The following is a 17,861-nucleotide window of genomic DNA, read 5'->3' on the forward strand; positions in this document are numbered from 1 at the left end:
TGGTAATTTTCTCACATTGCGGAACTTTAAATCCAAAAGTGCGATGATCATCACGGTTGCACTATCAAGAAGCCCAACAGTTTTAAGATTTGGCGTGTGGTGACCCAGGTACCACCACCAGGGCTTAAAAATAGTAGGAAGTTACTCGGGCGACGGACGGTAGCACCAGCGTTTTCTTTTCACATATGGCTGGACATTTCATCCCAACATATGGATGGACATTTTACACCATCCGTCAGTGCAACAACCCCACGTACGCCAAGACCCTAAACAGGTGATGATTTTCATGCTGTTGCAGATAGGAGCAAGTTCGGATCGGGCCTAAGGCCCGGATAAAAAAGTGGACCTCAACGCTGCACAGTTCCGCCTACGTGAAATCATTACAAATCAAACCAATAGCACTTTATTGAGATAAAAATAGAACTGATATGCAAAACACCATACGGCTTTGGGTGGTTCTTTTTATAGCTTGGTCCTTTGTGATGGTCGCCGGGCCCATAGCTTCATTCGGTTATATACTTTGCCAATTACCATTCAGTTGTAGGTTACCCTTATAATTAAGTCTAATTTAACATCCGACTGAGAGATACCTTAACAACAGACGCGGCCTTCAGACCAAAAAGTTTGGAATAAAAATCTCACTCATCTTCACACCCACCAAATTGCTTAGTTTAAACAGGCACTTATTGGGGTATATCTTTGTTTTAAACCATCAGATAGTCTCTAGGATCGTATACCTAGCGCCAGTATTGTCGTTTTATCCACTCCCATTCTATGTCGGACCTATCACACGCAGGAAGAACCGTCAATAAGGTATTCAACCAGGAGTTTATCATTGATCAGAGATTTAAAATCGTCAAGGAACTCGGCCATGGCGCCTATGGAATAGTGTGCTCGGCCAAGTACGACGATGGCTCTGCCAATGACACAGAAGGAAGCTTTGTGGCCATCAAAAAAATCACAAACATCTTCAGTAAGAAGATCTTGTGTAAACGATCCTTGAGGGAATTGAAGCTTTTACAATTTTTCAGGGGCCATAAGAACATCACCTGTCTCTATGACTTGGATATCATTCCTAACCCGTTGACGGGTGAATTCAACGAGGTGTACCTCTACGAAGAATTGATGGAATGTGATATGCACCAGATCATACGCTCAGGCCAACCATTAACAGATCAACACTACCAGTCTTTTATCTACCAGGTGTTATGCGGATTGAAGTACATCCACTCTGCCGATGTGTTACACCGTGACTTGAAGCCAGGAAACCTTTTGGTCAATGCCGACTGTGAATTAAAGATTTGTGATTTTGGCTTGGCCAGAGGGTTCTCTGAAGATCCCGAACAGAATGCTGGTTTCATGACCGAATACGTCGCCACCAGATGGTACAGAGCCCCCGAAATCATGTTGAGTTTCACCAACTACACAAAAGCCATCGATATCTGGTCGGTAGGATGTATTTTAGCGGAATTATTGGGAGGAAAACCCATCTTCAGAGGCAAGGATTACGTCGACCAATTGAACCAGATCTTGCTCATTTTGGGAACCCCTAAAGAACTGACATTGACCAAGATCGGCTCTGTTAGAGCCCAGAACTACGTTCGTTCGTTACCTTATACTCGAAAAGTGGAATATTCAGAGCTATTCCCCACCGCCAACCCCCTTGCGTTGGACTTATTGGAACACATGTTAACGCTAGACCCGTACGAGAGAATCACCGTCGACGAAGCTTTGAAACATCCATACTTTCAGGTTTGGCATGATCCACAGGACGAGCCTGAATGTCAAATTAAGTTTGACTTCAAGAGCTTTGAAACCATCGATGACCTCCCCACCATGAAGCAAATAATCATTGACGAAGTCCGGTCGTTCAGAGAGTTTGTACGGAAACCCATCCAGGAACAGCAACAAATTCAACTACAGATGCAGTTACAGAAGAGATATGAGGAGCAGTTGAAACAACATCAACAGCAACAAATGGAAGGCATGGATTTAGCTACCCCTACTATGCCTAACCCTTCTCATTCGCATAATGTAAGTGCTGAGGTGGATACAAACTCCCTCGATGCACAGAACCTTCAATACTACGAGCTGATTCCCAAGCCCCAAGAGTTGGACGAATTTACTTTCTCTCGAGACGAACAATTGGACAATTTGGGGGAACTCGATAATAATGAAGATTTATTCCGACTCGAGGAGGAGCTCGGTTTTGGAATGGACGGGAACATCTTTAATAGCATTTAGTAGTACAGCTGAGGATTAATATTATAGGAAAAAAAGGTTCTAATTGATATTTGGTGGTATGTTCTTTTCCGCTTTTTAGTAAGTGAATATTGCACCATCAAAATAGTAATATTTGGGTACCAGACCGTGTATGGATACTTCACTACCCTAGTGGGATACCTCATTTAAGCACTCTGATTCCTTCTGCTATATTTTTCCTGAACTATTTAATACTCAGCCTATTTATATCTTTGTTGTGATTTTCACAAATGTTATCTCCTTAAAATTATATACTGCCATTTATAGACACAACACTTGTGCATTTTGTATTTCTCCCAGGACATCTCTCTACATCGCCTGCTAAGAGTTTTATTAAATCATATCTATTTGAAAGGACGGTTGTTTTCTTCAAGTCCCAGGATTTGGTATGTGATAAGATCACCATTTCTTCCGAAGCACCAAAAGTACCTTCCATCCACCCAAACCCCCGAAATTTGGCCATTGGAGAACCAGTAGCTCATATCAACTGAGGAGACAGGGGTTTCAATACAAGGTACCAACTTATCATCCACAATAGGATGAACGATACTCAGAAAGTGAGATAACCTGGAATCGTCAGTCTTTCCTATTAGGCTTGTGTAGTGTTTTTTAAACCTGATTTCATAAAGAGAGCCGTAGAGGCCCAAGATCCCCTTTATCTGATCGTACATAACTTCTTCGAGGTTCACTTGTGATGCAAGATGAGAGGGAGGAGCTTGACTGCCATCGGCCTGTGTCAAGATACTGTTCATGTTATTGTGGCTGCCACTTGGAGAGCTTAGGTTGGATAACGGTAACCCCAAGGAGGTGTCCGTTTTTCCTGACTTCATCTTGGGATTACGCTTCAGAGGTGCCAGCAGCATCACAAACAGAGGCAGATGTGTAGCAGCTTGTGCCGAAGAGGGCTTTTTGGATTTAGTTGACAGCACAGGCCGCTTAACCTTTGGTAAAGCCTTATAGTCGAATTCCCAGAATAGCACCTTCCCATCATTTCCTATGCTTAACAACCGATAGAGCGAACTGCTGGGCTTTTTGTCTTCGAGTTCAGACTCAAACACCTGTTCTTCACGTATAAACTGCACCCGGGAAATGGTATTGGCATGGCCTCGTAATCGGCACATTAACCGGATATCCTTGACAGCAGGCACACAGAAGCTTGAGTCTTCTGGAGGATTGGCTGAGTTGACATCAAGAGAAACCGACGGGGACGTCACTGTTGGCGATAGGAACAAGCTCAAACTGTTGGAAGGATTAATGGACGCAGACGATGCACTATTCACAGTGGTACTTCTTGATCTCCTTCCTCCAGAAGTTAGTCCTTGAGAGTGGTTTTTGTGGACCAAGGAGTTGACGTTATAGTAGCCAAGTCTGAATAATTCGATCAAATCGCCGTTGCCTGCTACTGCCAAAAACTTAAAGTCGGGTGAAAACGTCACGGATCGAATTCCATAGTGAAAATAGTTAGAAATCAAGTCCAGCACTACCGACTTCGAATTGGACCCGTAGTTCTGGGCCGATGTAGATGTCAATGAAATCAACCGCACGAGTCCATCGTCGGCCCCGACCGCCAAGAGCATGGGGTTCAAATGTGAAGAGACCGAGTAGCTGTTCAAAAACGATGTGGTGGAGCTTATACTTGTCATAGGTTTGTAGCTCAACTTGATATGCCCAATGATCTCAGAAGCATCGTATTTGGGGCTGAAGGGACTCAAATCAAACTTCTTAAAGTAAGTCACAAACTGGTCCTTATCCACTATAGTCTTGGTGTATTTGGCAATGTCACTCGAAAATGGGTTGACGAAAAGCACCTCACCGCTGGAGGTTCCTACCACAAACACACAATGGTAGACTGGGTGGTGGAGGATATCCAAACACGTTACTGGCGTGTTGGTCAAGTTGGACGAGTATTTTATGCTGGAGTTGAACTTGGAGTCCATTCTTTGGCTGCTCAAAAGGAGCTTATAGGTGAGGGTCTTCAAATTGATCACCAATATCTCTCCTGAATTGAGGCCCAACACCAGCAAGGGGGTGTTATTGAAGTTAAACAGCTTCATGCACGTGACCACAAGGTGGTTCTTAAGACTGAATCGCAAGAGAGGGGTTTCAATCACTTTTTGGTACAGTTTTGGTTCCTGATCCGCCTTCTCAAGCAACGAGGTGTAGGGCTTACTGGACGTCACCGACTGGGTGTGTAAGTAGTTGTAGTCTTGGTCCAAGGCCATGATGCTTACCACGTTGACATTTGCAGAAATCAACAACCGGCTGGTGTTGACGGAGCTGATCTCGTTGTAGTACGACAGTTCGTTGAACGCAAGCAACTTGTTGAACACCAACTGGTTTTTGTTGGAGAATTCGGGAACCAATTCGGTAAACGAGTCGAACACAGAGAAGAGCGAGTTGGAATCCGCCACCTCGTGGCCGGGACCCGCGATCTTCAAGAGCTTATTGAAGTTGGACGTCAATTTGGTGAACGGGTTCTTCGAGTCCAGGCGGTTAGAATCGACAAATGGGTTTGTGTACCGGGGATTATTGTTAAGCTCGATGATCTCTGTGAGGCACCCGGGATTCAAGTGCACGAGGTGAAACGGGTCGGGCATCATGGACCCGACGTTGGCGCCTATTTGCATTCCTCCATCAAGAGTATTATTCGCCTTGGTGTCGATAATTTGGTTGAACAAATTAGTGATGTGGAACGGCAACGACACGTAGGTGTTGGATTCAAAGAGGCCAGGGCCCGGGTTGAGCACGGGGCGAGACACGTTGAGGTACGTGGGGGTCAATTGGGCGGTTTGGATGGAGTTGGAAGAAGATAGTGGCCATGAGAATGCCTGGGGGATTTTGGGGCTGGAGAAGTCGTGGGTAAAGTGAATGTTATCGTGGAGCTCGTTGATGCCCGGGGCCACCGACGAGAGGAACGAAGCAAGCGGCGGGAGCTCTTCTGTTTGGATGGCCGTCAGCGTCATAGTGGACTTAGAGGTATAATTGTTCTGTTTCCCCATTTTCTATGTTCGCTAGGCGCGGAGTGGACAGGACTGGGGCCGTGTCGTTCCCGCGACATCACCTGTCACGACATCAGAAATCCTCGCGACTCATCTCATTTTCCTCACGATTGTTTCCAAGAGTGAGCAGTTGCCAGAAAGGTGATGGGGAGAACCATACACAGAACGCGCTGTGCGCATTCACAGTTGTCCTGGAGTAAAACAAGGGGTGCAGCCAACCGGGCCGTGTGGTCTAGCGGGTAATGGCCGGGCCTACATCTGTATGAATGGCATTGGAGCTAAATCGATGGCCACCTCCAGAAACTTCTGACCGGTGCCGCCAGCACTGCCACCGAGATCCAGGCCCCCTAGCTCCACTTACGTGATCCCACCTACCCTTCCTGGCCCCTTGCCATGCTCACTCCCATCTTGGGTCCCATCCATTCACCTCCCACCTGGGTGGTCCCGTCTCAAGGGCCCATGGCGTGCGCGCACCATCCCTTGGGGTTTGTGTCGCAAGGCCCCGGCACAAACCAGAAATTTTTTTCCCGCCCCTAAACGACACACCTCACATTCACAGGTAACAACAACGTTTTTAAGGTACACAAGTGACCTAGGTTTTGACACGAAATAAGCTTTGCAAGTGTACACGTGCAATATAACCCATCTCCCAGTTGCCAGCTCTCCATCCTCGCAAATAGCTGATTGATTAATTGATTTTAACTTAATCCCTTTGCCTCCCTATTTGAAGTTTTTTTCGTCGTCGACAACCGACATTGGCGGAAAATAAACAAGTCGCACCCAGACACCCATAATCAACGCCCACGCTGATTGATGCATCATTTAATCCATCGTTAATATGGCAGTACCCCAATCAAAGAATAGCAACAGCAAGAGTCTGTCGGCGTCAGGGGCCAGGTTTCGTCAGCGGAAGATTTCCGTCAAACAACCGTTGGTGATTTTCAAGCTGAAGGATTTACCAGCTCAGGACGTTGCCAATGAACTTGAACCCAGTCAGATCCATCATTTGAACAATTCGGGTGCTTCGGGTCAGCAACGAGATATTAATTCAATCGAGACCGGTGTGGATAAGAACGAAGAAGACGAAGTCCATCTTCAGCAAGTTATTAATGCGGCCCAACGAGCGTTATTGAGTTCCAAGAACGACGATTCCAAGAAAGATGTATATATTCCCACCCCGGATGCCTCCAGAATATGGCTGGACGCCCACAAGTACTACAATGACCACGACTTTGTCGAACCCGACATCTATATTAAGTACAGTGCACAGGTGGAAGATACAATTGGTGTTGATTATAATATGGATGAAGAAGATGAAGAGTTTCTACAGAAAAAGATTAATGCCAAAGATACAAAGATTTCGGAGTTGGAGTTCGAAATGGTCATCAGCAAATTTGAAAAATTTATAGAAGAGAAGCAACCTTACTTATCCATGGATCCCTCAAAGATTTTACCTTATAAAGAACTAAGCTCATACATTATAGAAGAGGTGAAATCTTCGAGCAAAGGTAATCCATACGTTCAAATGGGAACTGATTTGAAGTATATTTCTTCAAACACCCTTAAGGAAAGACTTCTGAAAGAGTTGAACTTTGAGCCTTTTATTACGTCCTTTGACAAGAATCCTAAAAGTGATGATAAGAAGAATACGCCCAGGGCCATCACTAAATTGTTAACACTTTTTGGCGAGACGATTTACAACCACTGGAAGCAACGAAAAATCGAACGACATGGCAAATCCATCACTCCATCTTTGAAATATGAAGACCCCAATGCTAACGAAAAGGACAATGATAATGACCCATACATTTGTTTTAGAAGGAGAGAATTCAGACAAGCCCGTAAAACCAGAAGAGCCGATACCATTGGGATTGAAAAAATCCGGTTATTACAAAAATCTTTACATAGGGCCCGTGATATCATGTTCAATGTCAGTCAGAGGGAGATTTTAAAGTTGGAGTATTTTAGACTGGAAGCTAAAGTATTCAAATTAAGATGTGAAGCAAAGGCTGCCAAAAGAGCTGCTGATATCAGTGTCGATGATGATTACTTATTTTACCCTCACAAGAAGAAGAAGATTCAAAGGGTCAAACAAGAGGAAGAAGAAGAAAGAGGAAGAGAAAGAGAAAGGGAACTCGCCAAAATCAAACGCGAGAAGAAATATGGTAGAGATCCAAGAATGGCAGATGTTAATATCAGTGCCATCAATGGTAACCTCAGACCAGACGGCACTTCTTCTTCAACCCAACCTTATGTCAAGTTACCACCTTCTAAGATTCCTGATTTGGACTTGGTGACTGTTTCCTTGGTTTTGAAGGAGAAGAACGAAACCATCAAGAAGGCCGTCTTGGATAAGTTACGCAAGCGGAAAGAACAAGATAAAGGTTATGTCAACTTTACTGATGATCCTTTCCAGCCTTATTTCAATATATCCACTAACAAAAAGATTTCGTCAAAAGAGTTGAAGCATATTCCCTATTCTTCAATTGCGTCAGCTGACTTCCACCAAATGAATACATCCAACTCACTCAGTAACAAATTGAAACATATCTTGGAGGATGGAAATAAGCCATTACCTGGTTCCAAGACCTTTGATGGGAAGAGTGGTGAATTGATTCCCTTAAAGCCTTTTTCTCATTTGCAAAGTTTGCTTTCTGGATATTCTAGTTCTTCTCAAAAGAGTTATATTGCAACTTTGTTGCAAAATATAGAACTGCGGAGCTTCAATTCTTACACAAATGGGTACGGTAATGCTGAAGTTGAGGAAGAAACCAATGAAACCAATGTGTCTGACCCTGTATTCAGATTAAGAAGAAGAGTGGGACGCTTCAACAGAAACTTTATTGACCGCAGAATTGTCCACCCCGCAAAGGAATATGACCCTATAGATGAATTTGTGAACCTTTCAAGTCAAAATGACGAGGCTAACGAAGACAAATCTGAAACTGATGAAGATACCAGCTCCCATGTATCATCCTTGACAGAAAACAAGAATGTCGTCAATGTGTACAGTTCCACTGATGATTCTATCAAGAGATGGAAGTCGCACTGGTTGTTTGATAATGAATCGTCCAAGGAATATGAGACAAACGTTGATTCTCCTTTCAGTTTAGATCCTTCAAAATTGAATAGCATCAGCGATGAGACTCAGTCAATTAGATTCGGTTCTATGTTGTTATCTAAATCATATGAATTGTTGAGGGAATCCGTGCATCAAAGACAGCAGGCATACATTCAGCAAGTGAGAATGAGAGCTGCTCTTCAACAGCAACAAATGAGAAACAATGCTCGTCAGTTGCAACAACAAAGAGCTCAACTCGCCTCTGCCAATGGTGAATCTACCGGGAAAGCTTCCAATGTCCCCACCTCACAAACCAGTTCAAGCAATGCATCTCAAGTTCCTGTTACGAATAGAGCCCCAAGTAATATTGCCAGCTAATGAAATCATAGCGCAGGTAGCTACCATCGCCAGCCGCTGACATATCTGTATCATAGTTTGTAGCATCATAATATAATAGTGTGCATTAGAGAATGTAGTATTCTACTGTAGATATTATTGTTATGCATTTCTATTCTATTCTACAAGATGGACTAAAACAATCCATCTATTTGTCCGTCTTCATTGACTTCCACATTCATAAACCCAGCGTGAGTTGGTAAACCTGGAATTGTCGTGATTTCAGCTGCTAAAGCATACAAGTAACCAGCACCAGCAGAACATCTGACTTCTCTGATTGGAATGGTGAAACCAGTTGGAACTCCTTTCAAAGATGGATCATGAGACAACGAATACTGGGTCTTGGCAATACAAATAGGCAACTTATCGTATCCTTGTTGGGTGTAGGTTTCCACTTGTTTCCTAGCCAATGGGGATAATTCAATGTTGGCAGCCCCATACATCTTTTGAGCAATTGTCAAAATCTTGTCTTCCACAGACGAGTTAACATCGTAAAGAAAGCTTTGCTCAGTAGACTTTGGTATTTCTACAGCCTCGGTAACCGCCTTGGCCAATTCCAAAGCTCCTTCACCACCTTTAGCCCAGTGGTTAGTAACGGCTGCGAAATCGGCTCCGGCCTTTTTGGCTTCAACCTTGATGAGTTCTAACTCAGCAGCAGTGTCGGTTTCAAACTGGTTGATGGCCACCACAACCGGAACGTTATACTGCTTGACGTTTTGAATTTGTTTGGCCAAGTTGGCACATCCTTTTTGCAAGAATTCAAGGTTTTCTGTCAAGTATTCAGCAGGTAAAGATTGTCCTGGTTTAACGTCTGGAGCACCTCCGTGCAACTTTAATGCTCTAGACGTAGCCACCAAAACTACGGCATCCGGCTTGTAACCAGAGGCTCTGCACTTGATGTTGAAAAATCTTTCACCACCCATAGTGAAGTCGAACCCGGCTTCAGTTACAACAAATCCTTTTTCACCATTGTTGGTAGGGTTGGAAGGAGAAGTCAACTTCAAGGCCAACCGGTCGGCGATCACAGAAGAAGCGCCAATGGAGATGTTGGCAAAAGGACCAGCATGCACAAACACCGGGGTTCCCTCCAAAGTTTGCATCAAGTTGGGCTTGATGGCATCTTTAAGCAATGCCGTTAAAGCACCGGCAGCTCCAATATCTTCACAGGTAATGACTTCACCGGTTTCTCTTTGGGTACCAACCACGATTTTTCCGATTCTTTGTCTCATATCCTTTAAGGAGGTAGACAAAGCCAAAATAGCCATCAATTCAGAAGCAACGGTGATGTCCATACCCGATTTACGAGGAGGAAACTTGGAAGCTTCATTCTTTCCTTCACCAATGGTGATTTCTCTCACAAATCTGTCGTTACAGTCGACGACTCTCTTGATAGAAATAGATTCGGGGTCAATGTCCAATTTGGCGAACTTTGTGATTTCCACATCCGTCAACTCATCAGGATTGGTTTTGTGAATTCCTAATTTCTGGAGTCTTGCGATCATCGAAGGAGTAAAAGTTCTGGAGCCCTTCTTCACAGGTACTAATCTCTTGTAGAATCCTTTGATGGACTTGGACGTGTATTCGTGGAACATTCTTGTGTCGACGGCTGCACAAAGCAAGTTCTGAGCAGCAGATATGGCATGGATGTCACCTGTCAAGTGCATGTTGAATTCGTCCATAGGAATCACCTGGGAGTAACCTCCACCAGCAGCACCACCCTTGACACCAAAAGTGGGTCCCATACTAGGTTGTCTGACATTGGCAATGGAGTTGTAACCCAAATGTGCACCCAAAGCTTGGGTCAATCCCATGGTGGTGGTACTCTTACCTTCACCCAATGGAGTAGGGGTGATCCCGGCCACCAACACGTAGTTCCCCTTTTCTTGGATGGAACCCTCTGCAAAGTCATCAAGACGGCTTATCACCATTTTTGGATCCACCTTGGCCTTATAATGGCCATAAGGTTCCAACTCGTTTTCCAAGAGCCCCAATTCCTGGGCGATTTTGGTGATTTTCTTGGGCTGCTGGGCTCTAGAAATAGCAATATCGGAAGGCACTGGGTCTTGGAGGGCCAAGTGCAAAGGCTTGAATGCGTGCTGGTGGTTCTTTTGTTCCTGTAACATTGCAGCATCAAATACGTTGGAACACAACATGGCCACCGTCATGGGGCCAACTCCACCCGGTACTGGAGTCAAGTACTGAACCTTCTGCACCGCCAGTGAGAAATCAACGTCTCCCACCAACTTTCTGCCATTTTTTGCAGCCGCGTCGGCCTTGTAGTTTATGCCAACATCAACCACAATGGCATCTTCCTTCAACCATTCACCTTTTACATATTCAGGCATACCAATGGCCGCCACCACAATATCGGCACGGCCCAACAACTGCGGCAAGTCCTTCGTGTGTCTGTGGCAGATGGTGACAGTACAGTCTTCATTTTTCAACATCGCAGCCACTGGATTTCCCACGATATCAGAGCGACCAAGCACCACTGCGTTTTTTCCACGCATGTCCACGCCGGTGGTTCTGATTAACTCGATGACCCCGCTGGGCGTACACGGCTTGAATAGCGGGCGGCCACCACGCTTGGCCAACTCTCCTACGTTGAAACGCCCAAAACCATCCACATCTTTGTCCGTCAGCACCGCATTGGTCACCAACGTTTCATTGATGTGAGGAGGAAGCGGCAACTGGATGAGCAATCCGTGAACTTTGGGGTCGTTGTTGATGTTCTGGACCTCTTCAAGCAACTGCTCTTCGGTGATGTGCTCGTCGAACTTGAGAAGACGGGAGTTGATGTTGGACGATTTGGCGGCCTTGAGTTTGGAGTTCACATAGGCCGACGAGTCGGGTCTAGAGCCGACTTGGATAATCGTCAAGTTGGGTTTGAATCTGATGGTGTCAAAGGTGGCGTTGGTGGTACCAAACTTGTCGTGGTTATAGGCCAACACCTTATTGGCGATGTTACTTCTGATGGACTTGGCGAGCTTGAGGCCGGAGATGATGGAAGCATCGAGTACCACGGGAGAAGGGTGGAAGGCTCTAGCCGCGGTGGGGCGGGCGAGCCGGAGCGCGGCGTGCGAGGCCCTGGTTCTGGTCCTAAGCATCTTGGTTCTGGTGTTTGTGTTTTGAAGAAGATTCACTAGATTATATACTAGGTTGAGTAACTGAAAATATATTTTAGAGATGAGGGCGCGTGTGCAGGAGGTCGGCTGGGCGAGTTTCCACAGTGGTTGGAAAAATTTTCGCCGGAGGTGAGTCACCGAACGGGAGACGATGATTGGCCGAGGGGTCCGGAGGTACCAGGGTTGTAGCCATCAATGGTTGGAAGTTTAAAAATGGGTTTCTGGAGGTGATTCGATATGTGTGAGTGTTGGTAGGTATAAAACAGGATCCTGATTTGGAATCAGACGTTAAATTACTGATAAAGGGCACCCGGCACCAGAGTCAGAGGGCCCGTGACTCGGGTGTGACTCGGGAGCGAATCGGCATGTGACTCTGGTGGTGGTAGCGGTGACAGGGCGTGCGGCTGTCAGGGAAGAGTCAATTTTGACTCAATTCTGACTCGTCCTCCTACGGCTGCAAAATAAATCATTTCTCGTTTATTAATCTATAATAGGGCTGTGTTTAGTCTGACGACACCGATAACTCACCACTCTTTAACTCTTCCTGTCTTAACCGGCTAAGCATAGCTTGTGTTCTTAAAAGTGTGGTATCACTGTTCACCGACGAGGAGCTGTGATTTCCCCCAACTCCATCCTTTCTTCTTCGAGTTAATCTTCTCTTCAAATCATTCACACTTTCATAGTCATTGAATGAAAGCTCAGATCCGTTCTTGCTGTTATCCTCCAATTGGTCTACCGACGGTGATGAGTAAAACGAGAGCGCCTTCCTTCTTCTGTCCACTCGTTTATCTCGGCTGGTGGCTGATCCGGTGTCTTCTGATGACTTGGTATCTGAAGATTTAGCAGCACTCGATCTTAATTTCTCAAGGAGGGTATCCATGATGGTACCGTGCAGTTCGTCCGCATCCTCGTCATCCTGGGTACTTTCGCTCTCGCTGTTGTTCATGCTGCCGCTGGTATCCCGTTCAGATACTTTCCTGCTGTTTGCTTCAACAAGCCGTTTCCGGTTGTCGGCTGCGTACTGTTCTTCTTCTTTCTGGACATTTTCTATATGGGCTTTCTTGAATTCGCTCACGAACATCAGAATCTTCTCGTAAAAGGTGTTGCGACTGAAACTATCCTTGACATTCTCTCCAAAATATGTCATTAGAGAATTGTACTCCTCCATGGTTGTCTTGACATGAGACTGAAGAAGTGAGTTCTTGATCTTAGCACTTTCAAGTGGGGACGCCACTTTCTTCAACACGTAATCCTCTGGATGTAAGCATTCTGGATCGCTGAGATTTCCTTTCAGGATGGACTCGGCTACTCCGTTGATTTGCCGGTCAAATTCCTGGCTTTCAGTTTCGATTTGCTCAATCGATAAATTCTGAACATGGAGAAGCACACTCAACTCATCAACAAATGACCCATACTCTGGAAACGTATTACGAATGATTCTTTCGACATAATGAAGAAAGTGCATAGCGTTGGTGTCATCTTTCATGAACTTCAATCGTTGTAAAGTTCCGATTTTGAACCCTAAAGCTTGTTTGGAATCATCATTCATGAAGTTCCCCACGGATCTGATGATTCCCAACACATGCCTCAAACTGTCAGAGTTTCTGATGCTTGCATTGGCTTCATCGACCATACGAAGCTTCTTCAACAAATCCATGTAGTCTCTGCCGTACGAGTGCATCAACAAGAGTGCACGAGATCTTGACTTCCAATAGTGCCTCAAATTGAAACATAACTCAAGGTAGACCCTATCTGGCCTTTCAAGTTCAGCTGGATCTTTCTTGGGTTTGGATTCTGGATCAGACACTTCCCAGGAATATGGCTTGAAGTTTCGGATCGTGGTTTCATTGAATTCGGACAACAATTCGGAATTAAAGAATTCCAATACAGTAACGTTGTCAAGAATATCTTTGTCACAGTGTAGAACCTTCATGATCAAGTCTTCAACAGGAGCAGCCGCAAACATATGAAGATTAATTCCAAACTGCTGGGCAAGATCTCTTGTGAGAAGAGAAATCTTCTTCGGTTGATCGGTACTCGTTTTGCCTCCCAGTAAATCCTTCCTTAACTTTATCTGAGTGGATTTGACTGCAAAGTGACGTTCCACTTCCTCCAAAATCCCCCTCTCTTTCAATTGCCCCGAAAGCTTTTCGTGCTCGATATCTCCCCAGAATGTGTTATCAATGTCATCAATTTTGTCCCAGTGCATCTGCTTGAGTTTGTTTTTAGGTTTTAATGATGGAATGAGACTCTTCGGGTTAGGTGAATTCTCCGGTTCCATCAGCTGTGACACATCTGCAGGGATTCTTGATCTCAAAGGAGTGTTGTCTTCGGAAGCTGGCGAAGCAAGAATTGATCCAGCTGGAAGTGGAGGTGGTGGAGGTGGAGTCCCAGCTCTGCTTATTGGATTATTTAAGAAAGTTGGCATTGGAGGGGGTGGTGCAGGTATCGTTGGTGACTCAGTTCCTCCTAAAACAGGTGGAAGTGGTGGAGGAGGCGGAATTCCACTGGCAAATGAAGGAAGTGGAGGAGGAGGAGGTGGTGGTGGTGGAACGGCACTAGTAAAAGATGGTGGGAGTGGGGGTGGTGGTGGTGGTGGTGGTGCAGGTACAGGTGCCTGAGCGAACGATGGTGGGAGCGGTGGAGGTGGTGGGGGTGGTGGTATCAAACCTTCGGCCAGCCTCATGGGAACGGTAGACACCGATGATTTCTCCGCTGGTGGAGAATCATTAGTGCTTTCTGAATGTGGAGCATGTTGTTTAACTGAGGATGATGACACGAGCAGTACCGCAGAACCACGAGGCGAAGATGTCGTACTTCCTGATGCTTTCAAATACAGTGGGATAGGAGGAGTAATGGGTTCACTGTGCTGTCCACCAACCCCTTCATGTCTATTAACACTTCTGTAGTCTTCAAAAGTAAACTCTGAATCATCATCTTCCAGATTCAAATTGGTAGTTTTTCTGGGACCAAACAAGGGAGGTGGTGTAGGAGGACGATAAAGGCGGCTGCTGTGATCCGAATGTTCTTTTAATCGACCAAAAACACCGGTGTTCTTGAGTATTCCCTGAGTCCGCTTTGAATTCGCTTGATTACTGGATGCTTCTGGGACATAAATAGGGTTTGAAACCGTACCCGAAGTGGTGCCCTCTCTTGAACGCGTAAACCCACTCTCCTGAGACAGAGTACTTATGGAATCATTGCTAGCAGCATGTGATCCAGTTGGGGACTTCTTACCGATCTTTGATTCCAATTCATCGATCATCAAATTCTTACCCTTAGGGTGTAAGAAAGTGGATTTAATAGGGGCAACCGTTTGAAACTCGAGCTGTTTCCTTTGGTTTTCTTTGTCCCGAAACTCCAGAACCTCCTGTATCAAAACTGCAATCTGTCTCTCCTGGCGAGCAATGATATCGGCACTGAGAAGGGTTTCACCTCTTAAAGTTTCCAAGTTAGCATCAACATCATCTTGGCGTAATCTTCTATTTTCCTCCCGTAACTCAACAATCTCCTTCATTAGTTTCTCGGTCATCATCTCATTATTGGCAGCTTGTTCAAGAGTTCTTTTGATTGAAGTTTCGACAAGGTCAGTTGGAGTATCTGCACTGGAGCTTTCAATGTAAATTTTCTGGATCGTAGCTTCCACTAGTTTCAATAGCCTATGCGTGTCCTCAGGAGGCCGTCCCGTATTCTTCAATGTAACCAACTGGCTGAGTATTGACTTAAGCTCAATTTCACTGGAAAGATCCAGAGAAAGATACTGTTGTTTCAACTGCTGGAAAACTCCATCCAAATCCTGATCCTCGAAATCATAGGAAACAATGCTTTGGGAACTGTCAGCTCCGATCCCGAGGAAGGTATTATAGTCTTCTTCAGCATAAGACTCATATCGTTCAATTTCCTCATTGATTCGAGCATCGCTTATAACGGCTAACTTGTCGATAATCTTACCTAGTCTGGAGTCTGCGAGATCTCTTCTGATGCTTATTCTGAGTTTGATCAGATCTGCCTGTTGGACCATAGCATTCATGAGTAACAACGTAGTCAAAGAGTAGTTCTTGATACTTGCGTGATAAGCTGCTTTAGAGGAATGGTCACCAACAAAGTACTTGTCGAGAAAAGACTCGAATGATCCCAACCACGGCTGGAACTTAACATAGTCACCTAGGTTATCCTGTAGAGCAGTCATACTTTCAAGTATTAACGATAAAGACTCCGAGTCACGATTATAGGCAAGGAAGATAAGCACTTCGGTCACCAACACCCTGGTGGCAAGTCTTGGAGACGTTAATGAGAAGGTGATGGACTTGATGATATGGAGCTTGTTAGCATACCCACTGTATATGAAGGAATTTGCATCGCTGTCAGAATCCTCATATCCCAGCTGAACAAGAATGGCCTTAAGACACTTGATGATATGGAACTCTTTATCAAATTCCTCATTGGACTTGATGCTCTTCTTGTTGATTCGAGAGAGAATCACCGATAATGCCGCTTCTCCCTGGGAAGCCACAAATTGACTTGTCCACTGCAAAGAATTATGGTACTTGTCGGACGTAGCGAGCTTCTTCTCTAGTTTCCTATAGTCCTTGACGCTCAACTTGTCACTAAATACCTTGTGCACATACCATTCGGGGGATCCTTCTTTGGGCTTCCCTTTCCGGAACAAATTGGACGAAAGAATACTCGGACCAGATTCTCCGTCACTATTAGTGAGGGTTCTGGTGGTAGTTTCTCCAAGAGAAAGCGAATCCTCGTTGTGGGAACGTACTACCGTTTGCCTGAGCATGGATCTGAGGTCGAACTGATCGTTGGTTTCGTTTTCTCGGAGGAGCAACTCCCATTTTCTCTTTGTTGGTTGTTCTCTTAGTTTTTGCACAGCTTTATCAGAAAATGCTCGTATACTAAGCAACCGTTCAAATAGTAGGTCCACCACCACCAGATCTGGGGTCTGACCCATATTTGAGACCACGGCCGAGAATGACTGAAGCAATTGGCTTTGTTGAGCCAGACCCACTGACGATGGTTTCAGGCGTATTTTGGCATTAATTAAAGGTGCTTCAGGGGAAAACGGCAGCAGAGCCCGAGGAACTGACGGCATCTGTTTCCCTGTGAACGAGTCCATCGACTGGACCGACGACTTGGAGGCGTTCTGGTGGGAGGTGAAGGTCGCTGGGGGCCGTTCTGGTCGCTTGGATGTTGGCGGACCCGTTCTATTTACAATTTTGGGCGGAGTGAATTCGTCCACAACGCCGTATCCAACGCCAATGAACTGTTGTGTATGAGTATCGCCGCTGTAGCTAGCAGAGCGGGATTTGGGGTCGAGCGAGGCGAAACTGGCAGTGCTGCTACTAGCACCCGAGTTGGTACGATAGTACTCACCCCCGTTCTGGTAGGTGGGGCGAGGCGCTCCATCCAGACTCTGAGACGATGACAGAACTTTGCGTGGCGACGGCACCGGGGCCTCTGGCGGGTGTCGTTGTTTGGCAGGCAAATGCATTACATGTATGGGTTCCTTGGTGCTAGATTTAACAGACGAGTAGCCAATCGCCTGGAACGAGCTGGCTTCCGGCTGGTGGAAGTGGCGCTGGGGCGATCGTGGACTGGAGGGCGCCTTGAGGATGTTCTCGCTAAGGGGGAAGGTATTATTTAGGTTGAGGATAGAAGATGATTTCTGGAGCTTCTTGATTCCCTTTGTGAACACACTGGGACGTTTGGTGGGAGTTTTGAAAACCGGATTCTGGGCCGGTTGCGGTGGAGACTCCCACGGTGGTGGGGCGTCGGGGCCGTGGGGGCCTATGTTCATGGCAAAGTGGTGGGAATTGTGAGGTGTAATTGTGGTTTAAGTGATGTATGTGTAGACTGCGACACCGCGCGGGAGCCGCAATGTCGCGCATTCGTCTGTCTGGCGCGACTCGATTCTGCCGCGCGTTCTTCTTGTTTACACCACCCATTTCACCTTGTAACTACAGAGATGTCTTTGCAAACCAACAAGAATGGGCCGGTGGCCAAGCGACA

General features: G+C 45.7%; 5 protein-coding genes across 5 annotated transcripts; 2 read left to right on the top strand and 3 right to left on the bottom strand. All coding sequences in view use genetic code 12, as the record gives it.

Annotated features, from left to right (window-relative positions):
* Positions 1–774: 774 nt before the first annotated feature.
* Positions 775–2,244, top strand: tmk2 (mitogen activated protein kinase 2; the record flags this gene model as incomplete). Its single annotated transcript, XM_006688288.1, has 1 exon — positions 775–2,244. The coding sequence occupies one exon, from the start codon at positions 775–777 to the stop codon at positions 2,242–2,244; it is 1,470 nt and encodes a 489-aa protein (XP_006688351.1).
* A 362-nt stretch (positions 2,245–2,606) lies between these two features.
* PSN45_000903 (uncharacterized protein) lies at positions 2,607–5,261 on the bottom strand (the record flags this gene model as incomplete). Its single annotated transcript, XM_006688289.2, has 1 exon — positions 2,607–5,261. The coding sequence occupies one exon, from the start codon at positions 5,259–5,261 to the stop codon at positions 2,607–2,609; it is 2,655 nt and encodes an 884-aa protein (XP_006688352.2).
* Positions 5,262–6,099: 838 nt separating this feature from the next.
* On the top strand, positions 6,100–8,700 carry EPL1 (Enhancer of polycomb-like protein 1; the record flags this gene model as incomplete). Its single annotated transcript, XM_006688290.2, has 1 exon — positions 6,100–8,700. One exon carries the CDS (start codon positions 6,100–6,102, stop codon positions 8,698–8,700), a length of 2,601 nt encoding a protein of 866 aa, XP_006688353.1.
* A 152-nt stretch (positions 8,701–8,852) lies between these two features.
* MIS1 (mitochondrial C1- tetrahydrofolate synthase precursor) lies at positions 8,853–11,825 on the bottom strand (the record flags this gene model as incomplete). The annotated part of the gene is made up of 1 exon (XM_006688291.1): positions 8,853–11,825. One exon carries the CDS (start codon positions 11,823–11,825, stop codon positions 8,853–8,855), a length of 2,973 nt encoding a protein of 990 aa, XP_006688354.1.
* Positions 11,826–12,345: 520 nt separating this feature from the next.
* Positions 12,346–17,649, bottom strand: PSN45_000906 (uncharacterized protein; the record flags this gene model as incomplete). Its single annotated transcript, XM_066157549.1, has 1 exon — positions 12,346–17,649. The coding sequence occupies one exon, from the start codon at positions 17,647–17,649 to the stop codon at positions 12,346–12,348; it is 5,304 nt and encodes a 1,767-aa protein (XP_066013646.1).
* Between the last annotated feature and the right edge of the window lie 212 nt (positions 17,650–17,861).

The sequence above is a fragment of the Yamadazyma tenuis genome, chromosome 1, assembly GCF_029203305.1.
Source record: "Yamadazyma tenuis chromosome 1, complete sequence".
Taxonomy (NCBI): Eukaryota; Fungi; Ascomycota; class Pichiomycetes; order Serinales; family Debaryomycetaceae; genus Yamadazyma; species Yamadazyma tenuis.